The sequence below is a fragment of the Eumetopias jubatus genome, unplaced genomic scaffold, assembly GCF_037043125.1.
Source record: "Eumetopias jubatus isolate StellerSeaLion01/CBP00866 unplaced genomic scaffold, mEumJub1_p1.0 scaffold_12, whole genome shotgun sequence".
NCBI classification, from domain to species: domain Eukaryota; kingdom Metazoa; phylum Chordata; class Mammalia; order Carnivora; family Otariidae; genus Eumetopias; species Eumetopias jubatus.
In genome coordinates this window covers 81,842,620-81,862,545 of record NW_028274818.1, presented here as the reverse complement: position 1 = coordinate 81,862,545, position 19,926 = coordinate 81,842,620, and the positions used below count along the sequence as shown (strand labels likewise).

At 49.4% G+C, this 19,926-nt stretch overlaps 1 protein-coding gene across 1 annotated transcript in view; it reads right to left on the bottom strand.

Moving 5' to 3' along the window:
- Window positions 1–2,329: 2,329 nt before the first annotated feature.
- LOC114219869 (BOS complex subunit NOMO1) overlaps window positions 2,330–19,926 on the bottom strand; it is a 54,067-nt gene continuing 36,470 nt past the window's right edge. The window contains exons 24-31 of the mRNA XM_028117487.2: window positions 19,743–19,870; window positions 18,636–18,777; window positions 15,109–15,192; window positions 13,799–13,909; window positions 11,662–11,763; window positions 10,119–10,238; window positions 5,680–5,772; window positions 2,330–2,939 (exon numbers count right to left, since the gene is read on the bottom strand). Coding sequence (XP_027973288.1) covers window positions 2,808–2,939; window positions 5,680–5,772; window positions 10,119–10,238; window positions 11,662–11,763; window positions 13,799–13,909; window positions 15,109–15,192; window positions 18,636–18,777; window positions 19,743–19,870 — 912 coding nt within the window. The 3' untranslated portion in view covers window positions 2,330–2,807. The remainder of the gene's footprint in view (window positions 2,940–5,679; window positions 5,773–10,118; window positions 10,239–11,661; window positions 11,764–13,798; window positions 13,910–15,108; window positions 15,193–18,635; window positions 18,778–19,742; window positions 19,871–19,926) is intronic.

Below are 19,926 nucleotides of genomic sequence, written 5' to 3'. Positions count from 1 at the left end.
TGATGTAGGCATGGCTCAGGTCTGCCAGGCCCCAGCGACTCTGTAATTTGCCGCTTCCCCAGCACTGACACATGTTGCCTCAAGATGAAGTTCTCTTTCGGTAGGGCCTACAAATCGGGATGATGTCAGGCCTGACACTCCTGGGTGTCTGTCTTCTAAAGATGCACGACAGATCGGCAGAAGCCAAAGGCTAGTTTCCCAGACTCCACTCACAGTTAACTGTTGTCCTGGGTTCGACTCCCAGCTCTGCCACTTAATAGCTGTGAGATCTTTGAGTCTGTGTCCTCCTCTGTAAAATGGGACTGAAACACGTATGCTTCACAAGGTCACGAAGATCCAACGAACCATGCACGCGGTGTCCTGCACATGGTGGCCACTCAAGGAAGGTGGGTCTTTCCTGCTGGTGCTCTTCCCCCAGAATGGCAATCGCTTACCTCGGCCTACTCTCACGAATCTTCTTTCCTCATAGGAAGACCATTCATAGTTAACACAGGACGGCCTCCTCCCTCTGCCCACCTGCAGCAGCCAGCCCCTCCCCCTCCAGCGCACCTTCAGCCCTTCCCATCCCCCCACGCCCAACAGTCCTCCTGGCTGGTGGCTTGACAACATTCAAAACAAGAAAACCCACAAGAGGGGCGCCTGGGTGGCTCAGTCGTTAAGCGTCTGCCTGCGGCTCGGGTCATGATCCCGGGGTCCTGGGATCGAGCCCCGCATCGGGCTCCCTGCTCGGCGGGAAGCCTGCTTCTCCCTCTCCCACTCCCCCTGCTTGTGTTCCCTCTCTCGCTGTGTCTCTCTCTGTCAAATAAATAAATAAAATCTTTAAAAAAAAAAAAACAAAAAAAAAGAAAAGAAAACCCACAAGAGCCAAGGGAAGCCAGCACTTGAGAATGACACTTCCCTGAAGGTCTTTGGGGCTGTCCTCAGTGAAGTTTTATGGCCGCTTCAATAAGCAAAAATGTGCAAGCAGTGGAAGTGAAGAACCCACCGTTTCGGATACTTAAAAAGTTTCCCAGGGTAAAAAAATATATTTCTTGGGGAAATCTGGTCCCATTCAAAATCCTCTAACACCATTAACCTGTCCACCTCCCAGGGGAATCAGAGAAATTCTCTCCCGAGAGTGCCCGAATATGAGAAAATTACAGACAAGAGAGTAAGCCCACCTTTCAAATGAACTGAGAAACGCATCCGCTTTCTCTCCCCACCGGGAGCAGAGCCCTTTAGAAGCGTGGGCACAACCCCGGGTGACCCGCGGCCAGTGGCGGGGGAACACTGCCACTTACCGGCAACAGCCGGAACTGGCTGGAACGTAGTGACATTTAGTAGTGTCTTCCACAAACTCTTAACCTTTACACCATGTCAATAAAAAGCCCCATTAACATTTAAAAGGGATGTTTCTGGGTGTCCACTTGGAATAGGAGTTAGAAAACACTCCAAGAATTGGATTATGTAGCTCATCTGTCCCAGATCTCCGAGAGTTGACTTCCTGCATTGGCAAGCGACACGTAACAAGACCTTGCATGCTCTTTTTCCTCTCTCCATTCCCTATCCTTCCGGACTTAAACATCACGTCCAGGAAGCCCTCTGTAAACACTCAGGGGGATCAGACCCCTGCTCTGTGCCCCCAGGCCCCCACGGCCACTTGAGCTTCCTCTGCCAAGAGGCCCTCAGGCCACCACATGGTCCTTGTCCCCTAAGCGGCTGGTCTTCCACTCAGTGATGGGTGCATTCCGTGAAGACAGGCGCCGTGTGCCTACAGATCCATGCGTGCATGCACGCGTTCACTCCTTACACATGCTCAGTACACGCTAAGAGCTAGGGATACAACAAGAAAGGAAGCAGATGTGGTCTCGGCCTGAGTGTCACTGGCTCCCCCCACCCTCACATCCCCAGGGTACTCAGCAAATGCTGGGACTTCCTGTGGATCCCTTACGCAAATGCGCAGGCTTCAACTTCACCCATCCCACAGATGCATTTTGTTCGGTTTGTGTGTTTTTTTTTTTTTTAATAAACTGAATTGATCACGAACACTTAAAACTTCGGTTTCACCCAAAATGTTGTCTTTCTGGCTTCGCTACACACACATTCCAACAGAGCACAGGTGAGCTGGAGCCCAGACGCTCCGCCTCCTTTAGACTGGGTGGGCACTTGCCTCATGTCACCACAAATCCTTCCCTCCCCTGTTCTCCTACCGCTGAGACCAAAGACGGCTGCCGTGGGCCACCTCCCCCTTGCTGAGGACTTTCTTGCGCCGGCCCTTCCCTCAGGACCTGCGTGACCCCTGCTTTATGGCAACGTCATGGAAGAGATACATCCGAGATGCACTACAACACACACATGAATGGGAGACTTTATTGATTTTTACCTCCTCACAAACCCTCCTAGTAGTAGTTACAGGTTGTGCGGTTTCCAGCAGGGATCACAGACGCAGAGGGAAGTTAAGGAACAAGGCAAATCCGACAGGCCCTTCATGAGCAGACCGAAAACCTGTAGTTTACTGGAATTCTTGCAAACCGAATGCTGAAGATTAAGAGATACATTCTCACACCACTAGCACAGCTTAAATACTTTTTGACAAAAAATAATAATAATAAATTATCTTCAACTCAGAAAATAAATCGTGCTCAGCAGAGTGACAGGAGGGTCTATTCATGGCATTGCACCGAGGGGCTGGGGAGGGGGGGTGGAAGGCAGGCCCGGGCAGAAAGCTCGTGCTGAGCTCAGTCAAATGTACCCTTGACGCCAAGGGCGGGTGGTGGCCCCTTGGCGGTGGCCTGTCCTGACTGAGATTCACCTGCCCCTCTTCCTCCTCACGTCCGCCTTGTCTTCTGTTTCTTGGCTTGTCTCTTTGCATCTTCTGGGCCGCTATTGTCAGAGGCTGTCTGGCCAAGAGCTCGGACGCCCTGCAGTCGACTTGTCAACTGCAACAGCAAGGGAATGAGCTAGAGAGAGAGAGAGAGAGAGAGAGTGAGAAAAGGGGATGCCAGGAGAACACCTGCGCAGAGGGACACTGGAGCCTCACATCTCCGTATACCTCCTTCTTCTGCCAGGCCACCACCCAGGTTCAAGACAAAGCTGAGACCTTTGCACTGGGGAGGGTCGGGAGAGAGAGGGCAACTGAGGATTAGGGAAGATGTCATAAGAGGTTAATGGCCTTGAAAGGAGGCCTGGGATTTGACAAAGTACAGCACCCTTTCTTGATAAAAACCCTCAACAAAGTAGGGATGGAGGGAACATACCGCAACATCATAAAAGCCACACATAAAAGACCCACAGCGGATATCATCCTCACTGGGGAAAAACCGAGAGCTTTTCCTCTACGGGCAGGAACAAGACAGGGATGTCCACTCTCACCACTTTTATTCAACATGGTACTGGAACCCTTAGCCACAGCAATCAGACAACAAAAAGAAAAAAAGGCATCCAAATCGGCAAAGAAGTCAAACTTACACTATTCGCAGATGACTTGATACTCTATGTAGAAAACCTGAAAGACTCCACCACAGAATTGCTAGAACAGATACACGAATTCAGTAAAGTCAAAGGATACAAAATCAATGTACAGAAGTCTGTTACACTTCTATATGCCAATAATGAAGCAGCAGAAAGAGAAATCAAGGCATCTATTCCATTTACAATTGTACCAAAACCCGTAAGACATCTAGAAATAAACCTAAACAAAGAGATAAAAGACCTGTACCCTGAAAACTATAAAATACTTACAAAAGAAACTGAAGATGACAGAAAGAAATGGAAAAACTTTCCATGCTCATGGATTGGAAAAACAAATATTGTGAAAATGTCTATACTACCTAGAGCAATCTACACATTCAATGCAATCCCTATCAAAATACCAGCCACTTTTTTCAAAGAAATGGAACAAATAAGCCTAAAATTCGTATGGAACCAGAAAAGACCCCGAATAGCCAGAGGAATGTTGAAAAAGGAAAGCAAAGCTGGTGGCATCACAATTCCGGACTTCCAGCTCTATTACAAAGCTGTCATCATCAGACAGTATGGTACTGGCACAAAAACAGACACACAGATCAATGGGACAGAACAGAGAGCCCAGAAACGGACCCTCAACTCTATGGTCAACTCATCTTCGACTAAACAGGAAAGAATATCCAATGGAAAAAAGACAGTCTCTTCAACAAATGGTGTTGGGAAAATTGGACAGCCACATGCAGAAGAATGGAACTGGACCATTTCCCTACACCACACACAAAAATAGACTTGAAATGGATGAAAGACCTAAATGTGAGACAGGAATCCATCAAAATCCTTGAGGAGAACACAGGCAGCAACCTCTTCGACCTCGGCTGCAGCAACTTCTTGCTAGACATATCTCCAGAGACAAGGGAAACAAAAGCAAAAATGAACCAGTGGGACTTCCTCAGGATAAAAAGCTTTTGCACAGCAAAGGAAACAGTCCACAAAACTAAAAGCCAGCCTACAGAATGGGAGAAGATATTTGCAAATGACATAACTGCTAAAGGGTCAGTATCCAAAAATCCATGAAGAACTTATCAAACTGAACACCCAAAATACAAATGATTCAGTTAAGAAACGGGAAAAAGACATGAATAGACATTTTTCCAAAGAAGACATACAAATGGCCAACAGACGCATAAAAAGATGCTCGACACCACTCATCATCAGGGAAATACAAATCAAAACTACAATTAGGTATCACACAGACATCTGTCTCACACCAGACAAATGGCTAAAATTAACACAGGAGCCAACAGGTGTTGGCGAGGATGCAGAGAAAGGGGAACCCTCGTGCCCTGTTGGTGGGAATGCAAGCTGGTGCAGCCACTCTGGAGAACGGTATGGAGGGTCCTCAAGAAGTTAAAAATAGAGCTACCCTATGATCGAGCAATTGCATTACTAGGTATTTACCCAAAGGATAAAAGAAACACTGATTTGGAGGAGTACAAGCACCCTGAGGTTTATAGCAGCATTATTAATAGCCAAATTATGGAAGCAGCCCAAGTGTCCATCAACTGATGGATGGATAAAGAAGATGTGGGTTGTGTATACATATCTATATCTATTGATATCTATAGACTTATCTATATAGACATGTATACACAACAGAACACTACTCAGCCATCAAAAAGAATGAAATCTTGCCACTTGCAACGACATGGATGGATCTAGAGAATATAAGGCTAAACGAAGTAAATCAGAGAAAGACCAATACCGTATGATTTCACTCATATGTGGAATTTAAGAAACAAAACAGATGCACATGGGGGGAAAAAGAGAGGCAAACCAGGGAACAGACTCTTAACTGTGGAGGACACACTGAGGGCTGCGGGCGGGGAGGATGGGTGGAACATACGACGGGGATTAGGGAAGCGCCTGTGATGAGCACTGGGTGTTGTCTCTAAGTGAGGAATCACTAAATTCTACACTTGAAACTAATATTACACTACATATTAACTAACTAGAATTTAAATAAAAACCTGAAACATTAAAAAAGAATAATAAAAAGTTAAAAATTAAAAAAAAAAAAAGGCAGAAAGCAAGCAATCTGGGGCACAGGACTTGAGGCCTTCGCAGTCGCTTCCGGCCCTGCAATGTGCTAACTTCTGGAACAGGGGACATGCCCCAGCTGTGCGGATGGCGCCCCCGGCACATGGCACTGTCTCACCAGGCCTCTGGGTTTCCTACCTTATCATGGTTGTAGCCGGCCAACAGGACAAGCAGCGTCAGAGGCAGGGCGATGTAGGACCCCTGCGCGATGTCTTGCTCAGGTAGTTTCCTCTGTGGACACCAAGAGCACCGCTTTACCAGCTCTCCGCTCCCCGCCACCCACCACCCTGCCGCCCACCTGGCCCAATCTGGCCCCCCACGTGACCCAGCCCTTGCTCTCCACGGGCAGCGAGGGCAGTGACCTGGATACATTTTCAGGTGAATCCTCTGCTACCCAAACTCTCCCGGCTTGCTCTCTGCCGCTCTGGGGCAGCCCGAGGCCGGTAACCGGGCATGTTTCCTCTCCTACCTGAGGGGAGCAAGTGCTGTGGAAAGCAGGCCCCGTGGCTGAGGAGGGCCTCCTCGGGCCGAGTCCCAGCCACACACAGGGGCTCTTTCCTACAATGGAGTACAGGGAACACGCCATGCTAGGCTCAGGTGCACAGTGACCAAGGACATGGTCCCAGAGATCAGCCCCGGTGAGGAGAGGAGGCAGGCTGCTGCTTGTGTCCCAGTGGCCATTTGCCCCTTCTTCCAACAGAACCCCCAACCTTCATCTGGGCCATCAGACTACACGCACTTCCCGGCCTCCCTTGCGGCTGGGACAGCCACGGAATTCTGGCCAAGGCGACATGAACACAAGTGTTTAGTAACACATCCAGGCTGTTCCCTAAAAGGACAGTGGTGTGTGTTCCCCTCCTGCCGGCCAGGCGTGCCATCTATGAGAAGGGGGAGGTGCTACGGGATGACAAAGCCCCAAGGGGGGGACTGGGTCCCCGATACCTTGGAGCTTCCATACCATCCCTGGACTGTGCTCGGTCCTCGATGCTGACAGACGACAGAAACTTCCAGCTTCCTAAAGCCCCTGAGATGTTGGGTCTCTGTACTAGCCAACAAACCTGCACCCTAGCTCACTCCACCCGCACAAAGGAAACAAATAAATGGAAACTTTCAGAAAATGATAGAACAAGGGGACAGAGCACCAGTTCTCAAAGTATTGTCTGGGAACTCCCCTTCAGGAGATTTTTAAGGTGAAAATATTTTCATGACAATGCTAAGATAGCATGTGTCTTTTTCGCTCTCATTCTCTCATAAGTGAACGGTGGACTTTTCCAGAAGCTACGTGTGATGACGTCGTCACTCTTACAGCTAACGGAATATAATAAATAAAGATAGATTACACACATATAAACTAAAGCTCTCGCAGACTCTCAACAACTTTGAACAGGGTAATGGGGTCCTCCAACCAAAGCATCTGAGAGCATCTCGGCGGGAGAAGGGCTATGGGGCCATTTTACCCGAGACGGTTGAGGCAGAATGGGATGGTCTCTTAAAAATGAAAGAATCAGGGTGGAAACAGATTTCCACCTCCCACTGCCTACATGTCTTGGGTCCCAGCACATTCTCCCCAGAAGTAAATAGTTAATGGGGACGCTGCAGAGGGATGAAGACAATGAGGCTCACGTCTTGGGTCTGGCCGCGTGACCTTGGGCAATCACGGGAAGCCTCGGTTCATTCACCATTAAGTGGCACTGATCCGAATGGCACCCACTGCAGGGGAATGTGAGGTTCAACGAGATTAGCTACGTAAAGTGCCAAGCAGCGCATCAAATACGGAGTAAAAAAATCAATGATACGGTTCTGGGTTTGCATGTCAACAGAAGAGTAAAGCGGAATGCTCATAAATGCACAATGCTGAGCCACCCATCAGGAGGCTGTAGTGTTCTAGAAACCACTTGATGTGAGACGAACCACCGCATTCCACTGATTAACTGCGTGGAGGTGGCTTATTCTCTCTGAGCTTCCATCAAGTGCAAGGAATGGCACGTCCCCACAAGGTCTGTTGTGGGGATCAGCAGCGGATCCCCTGCACGGCAGGGGTGGGCACGCTCTGCACTTGTCACTTGGCACCCTGGTCTCACATGCAACGAAGTGACAGACGCATTCCTGGCAGCAGCTATGGGGCGTGGTGGCTGCTTGGCCGCCACCCAGCAGCGTGTCTCTTCCCGCCACCAGCTGGGAAGTGTCCCAAGTGTCTCCCTGGATCCAGATTGGCGGGGGGGGGAGAGGGGGGGAGGGAATGTTGCAGACGGCCACCACCGGTGCCCTTTATGGGGACCCTCTGGTCTCGCTGGGCTGGCAATGTGCCTCCACGCAGGGACAGATGGTCCCTACATGCTCATCTCTTTGGCACCTTCTAACCAGGTCTCCACCCTGAGCAACGAGGAAAGTGCTTCCTTCTGGAGTCATCAGAAAAACTCTACTTCAGGTAAAATCATATTTGCCAAGTCACTGAGCACAAGCCCCTCGTCAGAGATGCGCAGAAAGCAGAAGAGCGGTGTTCAAATCCTAGCTCTGCTGTGCATGAGCTGGTGACCTAGACGGCTCAGTCTCTCCTTGGGTCTTATCTCTAGATGACGGAAAATAATTCCTACCTACCTCTCATCTAGGATGGTGTTTGAAAAGGACAAAATGGTAACTTGATTGCATGTGGGAAAGATAAATTTGGAACTATTCTTCACACCCTACACCAGGAAGGACCCCAAATGGATAGAAATGGAAATGTACAAAAGGAAACCATACATGTACCAGAGGAAAAAGAAACTCCTCTAAAAACTGGGAGTGGGGGAGACTTTCCGAACTACGACTCAAAATTCAGAAGCAATGAGGAAAAGACCGACACATTTAACATGAAAAGTAAATGTTTGCATAATCAAAATGAAAAAACAAATTGGGAAAAATAGGTACAACATATACCACAAAGGGTGAGAATCCCTCATACACAAAGGGCTTCCAAAACAGATGAAAAAGACCAACAAACTAGAAAAAAGCCAACAGTTCCCAGAAAGGGAACACAAAAATGGTTCTTAACCACGTGGAAGGATGAGAAATGCAGGGGACAGCTACGTGGAGATGCCATTTCTCATCCACCAGTCTGCAAACACTCTTTAATCTGACCACATACTCTGTTGGGGAAAAGGGTGCTCTCATACATTGCTGGTGGGCATGCAAATAGGACACCCCCTGGAGGGCAAGTGGCCCCGTCCAGCAAGATTCCAGATGCACTGACCCTGTGATCCAGCAACTCTACCTCTCAGCATCTATTCTAAAGATGGACTGACAAGCATTCAAACACACGCATGCACAAGGCCGATCACTAACAGGTTATTTGTAATAGCAGAAAATCAGCAATAATGCGAATGTCCATCCAGCAGGGCTAACTGAACATACTACGGAACAGCCACGCAGAGGAGTGCTATATAACACAGCTGTTCCAAAGGAACAAGGAGTGGCTAAATATACTCCTCTGCACAGTTATCTTTTTAAAAAAATAGAATTCTGACTCTTCACGCTGAAAAGGCCTACAAGAGTGACCAATGCAATAGCTCAGAGGCCAGACTTCTGTTTTATTGTAGATCCGTGGGCTCTACTCTCACTACCTACCGAGTTCAGAACCGGCAGGTGTGAGGTTGGGCCCTGGAGCCCATTTTTGTGGCTGCTGTGTGTTTAATCCTCAGGTGATTCTACTGCACACCAGCTCTGGGAGCACTGATCTAAATATTCATCTCATGAATGTGTGCTTTGTTTGTTCTGGTGTTTTTTCGTCTGTTTGGTACAGGATCCAATGAGGTCTACTTATTGCAAGCGGCTGATAAAACGAGCTAGTTTCACGGTGGCTCAGTTGGTTAAGTGTCTGCCTTCGGCTCGGGTCATGATCTCGGGGTCCTGGGATCGAGCCCCGCATTGGGCTCTCTGCTCAGTGGGGAGCCTGCTCCTCCCTCTTGCTCTGCCGCTCCCCCTTCTCGTGCTCTCTCTCAAATAAATGAATAAAATCTTTTTTTAAAAAATTTTAAAAATAGTAACTATAATAAAATTTTTTAAATGAGCAACTTTCTTTTCATCTACAGGTATCGCCCCCGTGTGGATTTTTTTTCTCTCTTGCAATCTGTCAAATAAATCAGGTTCCAGGTTAATGTCCCACAGTTTCCCGCAACCTACACTTTGTTGACTATATCCCTGCAGCACCCTTTATATGCTCTTGTGTCCTATTTCCTGTAAACTGGCACCAGTTTCTAGAAGTTTGGGCAGGTCAGCTGTCCCGTGCCTCCCGCTGAAGGACCACAACACCCCCAATCACGACATAGTGGTGACCCTTCTCCCAAAAAGTCACACCTGAGCCACTGACCTACACACATCCCCTCCCCTCTTTGATAGCTCCCTCCTCAAAGGGAACTGAAGGCATCAGCACTCTCAAAAGTAGAAAAGCATCTAGGGAAATCCAGAATGCAAAAGGGACCCGGAGTTGGGGGACCTCAAACAGCTGTCCTCCCTCCACTAATAACCTGGAGCACAGGTTGTGCGGTTTTCCTTCTCTCGCCCCCCCAATCGGTTGTTTCTAAACTCCCCCTTTTCCTTACCGTGGGATTAAAAATCAGGGTGATGTGTTTATGGTAGCCCACTGCCGTGAAAGAAACCTGAGGCAAGACGTAGTCATACTGGGATCTGGGGAGCGTGGAGTCCAACAGCACAACGTAGTTCTGTGCACAAGCAAGAAGACGTTACTTTTATAAAGGACTTTATGCTTTTAAAGAAATCCCCAGGTCTACGCATGCAAACCAAGGTCGCTAACTTCAGAACAGGAAGCTCAGTGGGCTGTTCCATCAGTGACAGCCGTGTGTCCCCAGCATCTCGGAGACAGCGTCTTCCGACAAAGCTTTCAAAGTCTGCAGAACTTTTGTATGAGCATATTCAACGGCGACATAATTGTGGTCCTTTGAGGATCCCACTTTATGAAATACAGAAAGTTATTACGAGCCACTTCTGATGAGGGAGATACATGATCCAACTGAGAAAGACTGCTTTCAATCCAAAATGAGGTTGACTTTTAAGGGAGGACACTTAAGTGGCCCGTTAGCTGGCAAGTTCTAAGAACACAGCATCTCTGGAACCGTCCAGAGCCCCAACGGTATGCTAGGCACCATGAGCACTGCACGAGGCAGACACCTGCTCTGCTCTAAGTCATGGTCAAGGTCGGGTTTACTGCTCCCATCTCAGAGCAGGCAGTGAGCCCAGGTGGAGTCTGACCCCAAGCCCATGCTGTTTCTGCAGAGCCGTGCTGCCTACGGCAGCCCCTGCAAAGGGCGTCTCGAGAAATGGGGAGCGACTCCAAACGTCCATCGCAACCTATTTCATTATTTTACAGCCATTTCATGCCCCAAAAGGGCCATAGTTTATCATCCCTGGGGCAGGTGGTAAGAAGCCGGGACAGGGAACGTCCTATGTAGGTGCACTATTGACAAACACATGCCAGGCCCACCAGGAAAGAATCGAGTTCTTTGCAAAGTTTGCTCTCACCTTGACAACTAAAATAGCTTGCTCTGTCCAAATACAATTGATAATAAACATTCCACAATCAGTAAAGGATGTCCACCATTAAGGGCTTGGTTAAATAAATCACAGCATTTCCTGTATTAGAGACTATTGTGCAACCAAGAAAAACCATGTTATAAAGGTTTAAGGATGGGGAAAAGATTTCGGATATATTCTTCATTGAAAAGTACAGGCTATAAAACAATGTACAGAAGAATCCTAGCCTTGCGTTATTAAAATAAATATATGTGTATACTTACATTTACACACACACAAGCACACACAGTGAAAAAAGACCAAAGGATACCTGTCAGCACGTGAACAGGGGTTATTTCTAGATGATGGGATTGTATCTGATTTCCACCCCCCCCAAAAAAACTCCTGCCATGGATGTGTATTACTTTTGCAAAGAGATAAAGAACCAGTTAAGAACACATAAACCCTACAGAGCCCAACCTTGATTCAGAGAGCATGTCAACCGTTTCCGCAAAGAGGTATTGGGCGGGGGGTGAGAAAACTCTTTCCTTAAACTCTGAAGTGGAGACATTCAGATGAAGACACGGCTAGAAGGCAGCCCCGGGTGTTAGTTACCTGGCCATCTCTGAGCAGGGGTGGAAAGTGGAAGAAGAGGGACTGGCCCAGGGAAACCGTCTGGATTGGGTTGTCAAGATTTTCACTTTTGTAAAGCTTTACCTGGAGAGCAGAAAACAAAGCAGGGCGTGCTTTCGAAATTAAAACACAATAAACATTTCATTTCAAACACTTCATTTCTTCCTCGGGATGGCTTAGCTCTTGGCGGGGGGGGGGGGGGGGGGAGGGGGAGGAGAAGGATCTTTGGGAACACGGATGTTTGAAAGAGAAACAACCCGCCCCCAGCCGGAATACATAATGCATTCCTCCATTGCCTGAGACTCACAATTCCATGACCTGCATAGAAATGTTAAGATTTTAAAATCGATTCCAGCAACTTAAGTTAATGCTCAAGATGGTAACAGTTAGGGCGTCTGGGTGGCTCAGTCGGTTAAGCGACTGCCTTCGGCTCAGGTCATGATCCCGGAGTCCCGGGATCGAGTCCCACATCGGGCTTCCTGTTCAGCGGGGAGTCTGCTTCTCTCTCTGACCCTCTTCCCTCTCGCGCCCTCTACCTCTCATTCTCTCTCAAATAAATAAATAAAATCTTTAAAAAAAAAAAAAGATGGTAACAGTTAGTATAATGATAACATTAAAAGGAACAGCTTATACTATAGCTGTGAATGCCAGGCAAGCAACAGGCACTTCGTACATACGTCATCACCAACCCTGGCTCTGAACAGGCATCATCATTACCCATAGCGAGGCCCCAAGCCTCCACCACCTAAAGTTGCACAATTTATATGTGGTGGCGCCTGGGGTTCAACCCACGTCACTGAGGGTCTGGCCCACCTGGCATGGCCTCTCCATATGCTGTACCTTCAACTCCACGAGTATTCCTTAAGCTCAAAACACATTCCCCTTTTGCATTTGGTTGTCCAGGCTGCTGCCAGGAGCAGTTCAGTCCTGTAATTCTAGCCTTTCTCTTTGGCCTGTTCTCATTCTGACTACCACAAGCAATGGGACAGGCGAAGGAGGTACAGTCCTGGATGCCACAGGAGAAAGCCAGTCACCCTCCCCAGGGCCCAAGCTGACACTTGTATATAGAACACGCAAGTCACGAGGCATTTTCCTAAAACGAAAGTCACAGACGGGAGGCCAGTGGGCCACATCCAAGACCACACATGCGTTCTTGTGCCCTATACGGTGTTCAGAGCCAATGGGAATTCACTGACCATGTTTAAAAACCAGGTGATTTCAAGTAACTCTAACTTCCAGCTTCTCTGGGAAGTTGGGAAATGATCCCAACCCTGGGCCAGGATTCCAACAGGACAACAATCACGTGGAGACGACGAGGGGGCGCTATTCCCTCCCGTCTGCTGCAGGTTGCCCCACAGCCCACCCAGCACGCTCTGCTCGGGCCCTGCCCGCCCAGTCCCCACAGGCAACAACACGCTTGTAAACCTGGAAGGAAGAGCGAGTTCAGAGGGGAGTTAAACCCTCAGCGCACATTCTCAGCCAAGTCAAACGTGTCATTGTGTATAAAATTACAAGCGCCTCTGAAAAACACACTCCCGTGGCGATTCACGGACACTTTTCAAGAGGGATGCTAGAGCAGGGTATAAACATTTCATTAACTGCAGACAAGGAGATTTGGTTAGAACCTGAAGAGATCTTGAGAGGTCACTGAGTCCCAGCTCCCGAATTTCACAGAGGAAACCCTGGTCCTCAAGATGGAGTGACTGACTGCCCGTGGCAGCGGGGTGAGCAGGACACTGGTCAGACTGCCCGACTCCCGGTCCCCTGCCCATCGCCCCCACCCTGGACAGAATTTTAAAAGCTACAAGGCACTCTGCCTTAAAATTACCTTTCCGCTTTAGATTCTAGGTTGTATGGAGCATTCGTTAGGCTGCAACCACAATGCTTCCAAAGACTTATTTCTGAGCTAAACAGAGAGTTATCTGAAAGTATGAAGCCTTTCCCTTCTGGGCCATCAGCAACCACTCTCCCAGATACACGCCGGGATCTCTCCCTCAGCCCTCAGCACTTCCCGCGTCTGTCCGCGCCCAAGCGAGCGCTGGGCAGGCCCACGTACCCCGCTCCTACTCTTCTCAGAGCTGAAAAGAACACACTTTCACCGTAAAAAAACTGGCCTTACCCATAATGTAGGGAGATACTCGGAGGAAGTGATCACGTTTCCACTTAAATCAAACTGATTGATCTGCCGGAAAACTATGATGCTTACATCATCAATGTCGTTATTGCCGACCTAGAAAGAGACCAGGAACAACGTTGGTGGCGAGGAAGCTGGAAGCAGAGCTTCTACTCTAGGTGGTGATGTCCTAGGCGCTGTTTCATAGCAAACTTCACCTCTTCAGTAGTCCAAGTCCAAGGGCACAAATTGGTGGTAAGGAGGTGGGCTACGGCTGGTCCAAGACACGTTTTGTTTGACTAGCACAGAATGTTTTCTTTCTAAAATTCCATTATTTGACAACAATTTAAAGAGAAATTTCACACACACCAAAAGCCAGACTTTCCAGCCTCTTGAGGAAAAAAGAGATGTGTTTGCCTGGCAGCCATCAGCAGGGGCTGAGGCAGAGCCGCCCCACAGGTGGGTGTGTGCCCTTCCGTCTGTCCCTTTCTCCCTACCTGCCAGGCCGTGGTCCCCAGGACTGTCCGTGACGCTGGCCTTGGCCACCATGGCAGGGAATCATGGGATTGTAAGATGCCGCCCTCCCAGCCATTTAAAATGCCAGATGCCATAAAGACATCAAGAAAACCCACTTCTCAGCCAGGTGGTCCTAAACGGCCCACCCCTCTCCTGACCCCTCATAACCTTCATGCCTAATGCCACCTAATCAAGCCACCAAGGGGCAGCACCCGCCCCCCTCGCCCCTCCCCGCCCCCGTCCCACCCAAGCCCTCCAGTCTAGCAAATGAGTTACTCCGTGGGAGAAAAGCTTCCCTTCAAATGATTCCCGGGCTCCTCCCCGTGACCTGGAGGGAGAGCTGCCTCTTTACGGATCAATTAGCTAAGTCGTGATCCAGAATATCAAGAGACTCCACCCCCCCCAGTGGAAAAAACAAGGTCATCTGGATATAAGAAAATCGGGTGGCCCTGCCACCAATTAAGCCCACGTTGTCTTTATTACCCTCCCTTGATCTGAAATGCCACTTAGACCTTGAGATCCTCAACTTGGAGAATAATGATCCATTTGCTGGGGGGAGGGAGGAGACAACAGCTCAAATTTCTCCTCCGGATTCACGACAGCAATGCCGCTCATTAAAACCCCACAGGAGATGCCGCGTGTGAAGTTGACACTATTCGAAGAGGACCCTTAACTAGGACCCGGAGCCCCCCCCCGCCGCCACCTCAGAGGAAAGGCAGCTAGCCAGAGGAGCTAAAGCGTTTCGGATTGGGGAAGCGCTCATACCGCCACCCGTCGGCCCGCAGAGTTTCGTGACTTACCGCAATTACCCGGTGGTGGGGGAGGGCCCGCTCGATGTGGTCGTTGCCTTCTGCCTTGAGCTGCACGTGGTACACACATCCTGGCTGCAAGCAAACCCAGTGATCACGCCTCTAGAAAGGGGCTCACTGCCCGGAACCTCATCCGAGCCTCCTCTGACCAATGGCCCTCACCACGACCACGCCGCCATCGCCACCCCGCTGCCGGACCCAGTCTGCGGCCTGCTAACCTTCCTAAGAGTCCCTTTTAGAAGCACCCTGATGAAGGAACATGTATCTGGAGGTCTGCAGTTCCTTCAAACCCCAAGAAAAATTAGATTTGGCTTCCTGCTTCAACACTGCTAAGCACAATATGCTTACTCTGATAAAATTGCTCTCCCGTGGCTATCCACCCCTCCCCTCTGCCTGCATATACACGTGGAGTGACATCAGCCATGATTCCTGAATGCTTACGGTGGGGACACGATTTCTGCCAAGTGAGATCTGAGAATTTCCTTCTTAAAAAAAAAAAAATCTGTTCTTTCTCAAGCTTTTTACTCTATCGCTCAATTTTACAGGCGTACATAAAGTTTACCGAATAAATCATTACTCTAAGAAAGCTTTCAGAGCAACCGATTTCCGATCAATAGCACAACTGACCTGCTCACACATTAGGATCTAAAGCATCGGGCCAAGTTCAGAGGGGTCTATATGCAGCTAACGGGGGACAACCCTAAGATGTGATCGTTTATTTTTAAACTAGCATGGATAAAAGGCTTCTGGTCTCCTAAAATAATGTGTGCTTTGATAGCTGTAGGGTGTGTTTCTTCCCTTTCAAGACTCTGCTCGTTGGGATATGTTGCTATGAGCTATTTTATAATGAGCACATGGCACCTTTACAGAGACAATAAAGCTATTGTTTTTTTGAAAACTGAGAACAAATTCATGATCGCCGGTAGACACATTCATTGACTTTACAGGTGAGTTAGGACTGGCAGTATCGGGTTCAGCTCAAAAGAGCCATTCGTACCCCAGAGAGGAAGGGACGTGAGTAGTCACTTGGGCAGAAAAGGGGACGGCACTGCCCGCTCGCTCCCGCACCTGGACCACCGGGGAGCCTGTCCAGGCAGCTGCTCCACCCCAGCCAGCCCCCTCCTCACTCAGGGCCCGGACGACTGGCTCGGGGACTCGCCCTCATCCTTTGGCCATGGACTCTAGTGCCGCAGCTTCTCGCCCAAGATGTCCTGACAACAGTGCAGGGAAAGGTGAAATGAATGAACGAGTCCTGCCTGGGGCAAGGATCCTCAGGAAACCTACAACAAGGGATCTTCAGCCTCGTGTCCTCTGGGAGACTGGCAAACGCGAATCCCAAGCCCTGGCTGAGGAATGGCTAAGGATGTCCCCCCAGAACTTGCGGCCTGGCACATGAAGGTGTGGGGAGCCCCCAGGGCGACTCTGAAAACTACTGAGAGCGCTAATAAATTACCACCTATTAGAAGGAAGAGGAAGAGGGGGAGGAGGAGGGTGTCTTCAGAGCATCAATTAAGATGGAAATCTACTGTGCCGGAGAAGGAAACTATCTTCGGTTTAATTACACACAATGTGTTAAGTTGGTGAGTTTAGAAGAACACGTCTGGTCCAGCGAGACGATGGGAGAACCAAGAAGGTGATGGAGATTTGTCGTCCCCGCAACCGTAAGAGTGAGGTAGGCCAAGAACACAGCATCCACCCAGAGGAAGGGAGGCTCCTGCCCTACACAGGCACCCACCCAGATCCCTTCTCAAGCTGCCACCCCAGAAAGCTACAGACCAAAACCTGAGCTGGCAGCTTGCGTGAGGGCTGCCTCGGGGGAAGGTTTTGTTTGTCCACGTTGCTCGTGCCACATCCACTGACCTATTTAACACCCACAGCCGACCTCCGAGGTGGACGTCACTCTTATCCTCGTTCTATAGATGACGAAACAGAGAAAGGATAAACCCCTTGCCTGAACGTAAACAGCAAAGCGATGACGGAGGCGGGATTCACACCCAGGCAGACGAGAGCAGAAGGTCATTCGTGCAGCCAACAAAGGACGGAACTGCAAGGGTTAGGCTTGCATGGATCTCATGAGGCCAAGGAGCCAGCTCCCATGACAGGACGCCTCTCCCCAGGCCCTGGCTGTAGTGGCATGAGGCCATGGTGTCTCGCCTGTCTGTTCTCTGTAGAACCACTGTCACAGGAAGGGAGCGGGCCTGAAGGCAGCATATTCCTCAGGGGCAGCCCCCCCCCCCCGCCCCACCGCCCCAGGGCGGAGGACAGTGAGAACGGAGCATCGTGATGAGACTTATGCAGACTCCTAAGCATGGCAAGATAACTGTCATCTTGACGACTCTGCTGAGAACATGCCAGACGGAGGGAGTGGTGGGCAGAGCGGGGAGCGCAGAGCCCACCCAGTTGGTGTGCATCCAGCTGGACCATCAGAATTCTAGTCCTCAGCGCAGCCAGGGAAGACACCCCCGAATCCATCCTCCTCCTCAGCTTGAATACCCCAAGCTCACCAGGCAACCTTCCAACCTGCCTCCCAGGTTCCCGAGGATCTGACCCTGGGATGCCCTGGATATGAGTATTTTTGTTTTGGGGCAAGAACAGCTTTGCTCCAATGTATCTAAATAAACTGGGAAACTGGCTTACATTTCAGCTCGCGTGATCTGGGCAAACATTAGCCTGCTGTGGAGTTATGTGTGCCTGTCTCTGCAGTCAGCTAGGAATATTGTGTGTGTGACTCTGAAAGCCCGGGGACCCAACCCCCGATCCAAGGGGCCCAGTCCAGCAGGTGCTGTCCAACCCACACTCTTGCAGTGACCACACAGTACACAGGCAGTGTCTGCTGACTAAGCAAATGCATGAATGCAAGAATACAAATTGAGGCAGCACCATAAACCCTAAACTGAATGTTGCAGCTGAGCAAAGGACAAATGAGTTGGCTGGTTGACCCACACAACAAAGTTGTGAGTTTGTGCGGTTTTTTTAATTAGCTGTTGACACCTAAAAGTTAGGAGTTTTCACATGGAAATCTGAACTTCGGACTTGTCTTTTAACAATTCGAACGATCTGGCAGCACTGAGCCTATCCTCCCACATGGATATAAGGAGCTGGAGTGGAGTGGGAGCTGCGCCCTTTGCATGGGCCCTGCCCTCTGGAGTTCACCACACTCCTCACCACTCCCTAGTGGGCACCCAGCATCCTCTGGCCATTCACATGCCTCTTCTGGCCCCACAGGCATTTGGTCTGAGAGCCCTGGCCTACGCCACAACCGCCTAATGCCAGGCAGAAGCTGCACCAGACCCACTGTTTTCCAACTTCATTTTGCCACAAAACCCCAACCCAATGTGTCAGCTCAATGAAAGGTAAACTGTGCCAGATAAAACAGGGATCAGGAGGGTTCCAGAGCCCTAACCCCCCAGCCCCAAACCCCTTGCCCTGCCCGTTCCCACCAGTCTTGGGGGGCACCACAAGACACCTCTAAATCCAAAGTGAAAAGACCCACTGACAAAAAATGTCCAAAGTCTCACCAGCAATCCACGTAATCTGAACTTCCCCTCCTCATCTGTCACAGTATCTTCTCCGTAAATACTACAGTCGTTCTGTCCCGCCGCCTCCACGGCAACACCCTGCTCTGGTTCCCCGTTCAGAGAAGAAACTGTACCATAGCAACTAGAGCGACAAGAGAAGACACGGAACATGGTAAGTCGAGGGGTTTTCTGGAGCACGTGAAGGATTTGCGGCCAAGTGTCCCGCGTTTACCAACAATTTACGGTTCCAAGCAGCCCAGGGGAGAACTGTACCCCGATGACCCAGGCAGGTCAGTCCCGGCCGCGTCACTTTCCAAATCCGGCCTTCCTGCCTGAAGGCTCGAGCCAGCGGGAAGGCTGTCACCGATTTCTCTTCTTGTACGTTTGAAGGGATGCTCCAGAAAATTAAAAATGGCTAAGCCTTATTTTATTCCATTTTATCTCATTTTCATTAAGCTGTATTTTAAGTAATGAAGCATCCAATGAAATGAAATCAGTTTCTCTCTCATTCCACATATTCATTTGAAAATGGCCCGTTTTTCTAAACTTTCTGATTAATCGATCTTCACCTCAAGTGCTTCCGTATACTTTTACAAATACCTGTGTGTGGTGTGTATCTATAAATAAACTTACAGCTCCATAATGCTGATACAGCTAATATACAGTGTATTGTGTATATTAGCACCTCAGCATTTGTGCAAACCGTCTCCGGAACTGCTCTCAAACACTGGAAAATGTGAGCGGCTGGGAGACAAGGAATGGAGGAAAAGCTAACATTTTATTCTCTCTTCAACATTTTGAAGCCTTACTCAAGCGAGTTCATTTCCTCCTTTGTAACACTTAATTCCAGTCTCAAGCTCTTGTAAAAATAAAACTTTTAAGCAACTAAACAGGCTCTCTTGGGCCAATTTCAGAATAGGAACTTTGTGACGGATTCACTAAATTAGGAATCCGAAGAAAAAGGGAGCAGTTAAAAACTCTCTGGACTGGCTATCTTATCTCCTCTGGCTCCTGAACGGGGGCGAGGTGGAGTTCCCAGGAAAGAGAGGCCTGAGTGGGACTCCCCAGCCCAGGCCCGGAGGACCGGGGAGCAGGCGGGCTGCGCACCTGTAGGCCGTTCGGTAGCCAGTCACGGTGATCTTCAAGTTCTGCCCCTCTTGAACCTCGATCATTTGTGAGGATGGTTCGAACCGGAATTCCTTCATCATGGGTTTGAAGTAATACTGGCCAGGGCTCTGCCGAGAGACAATCACACACTGAGGCTCTGCTGCACCTCCAGGTATGGCTGAAC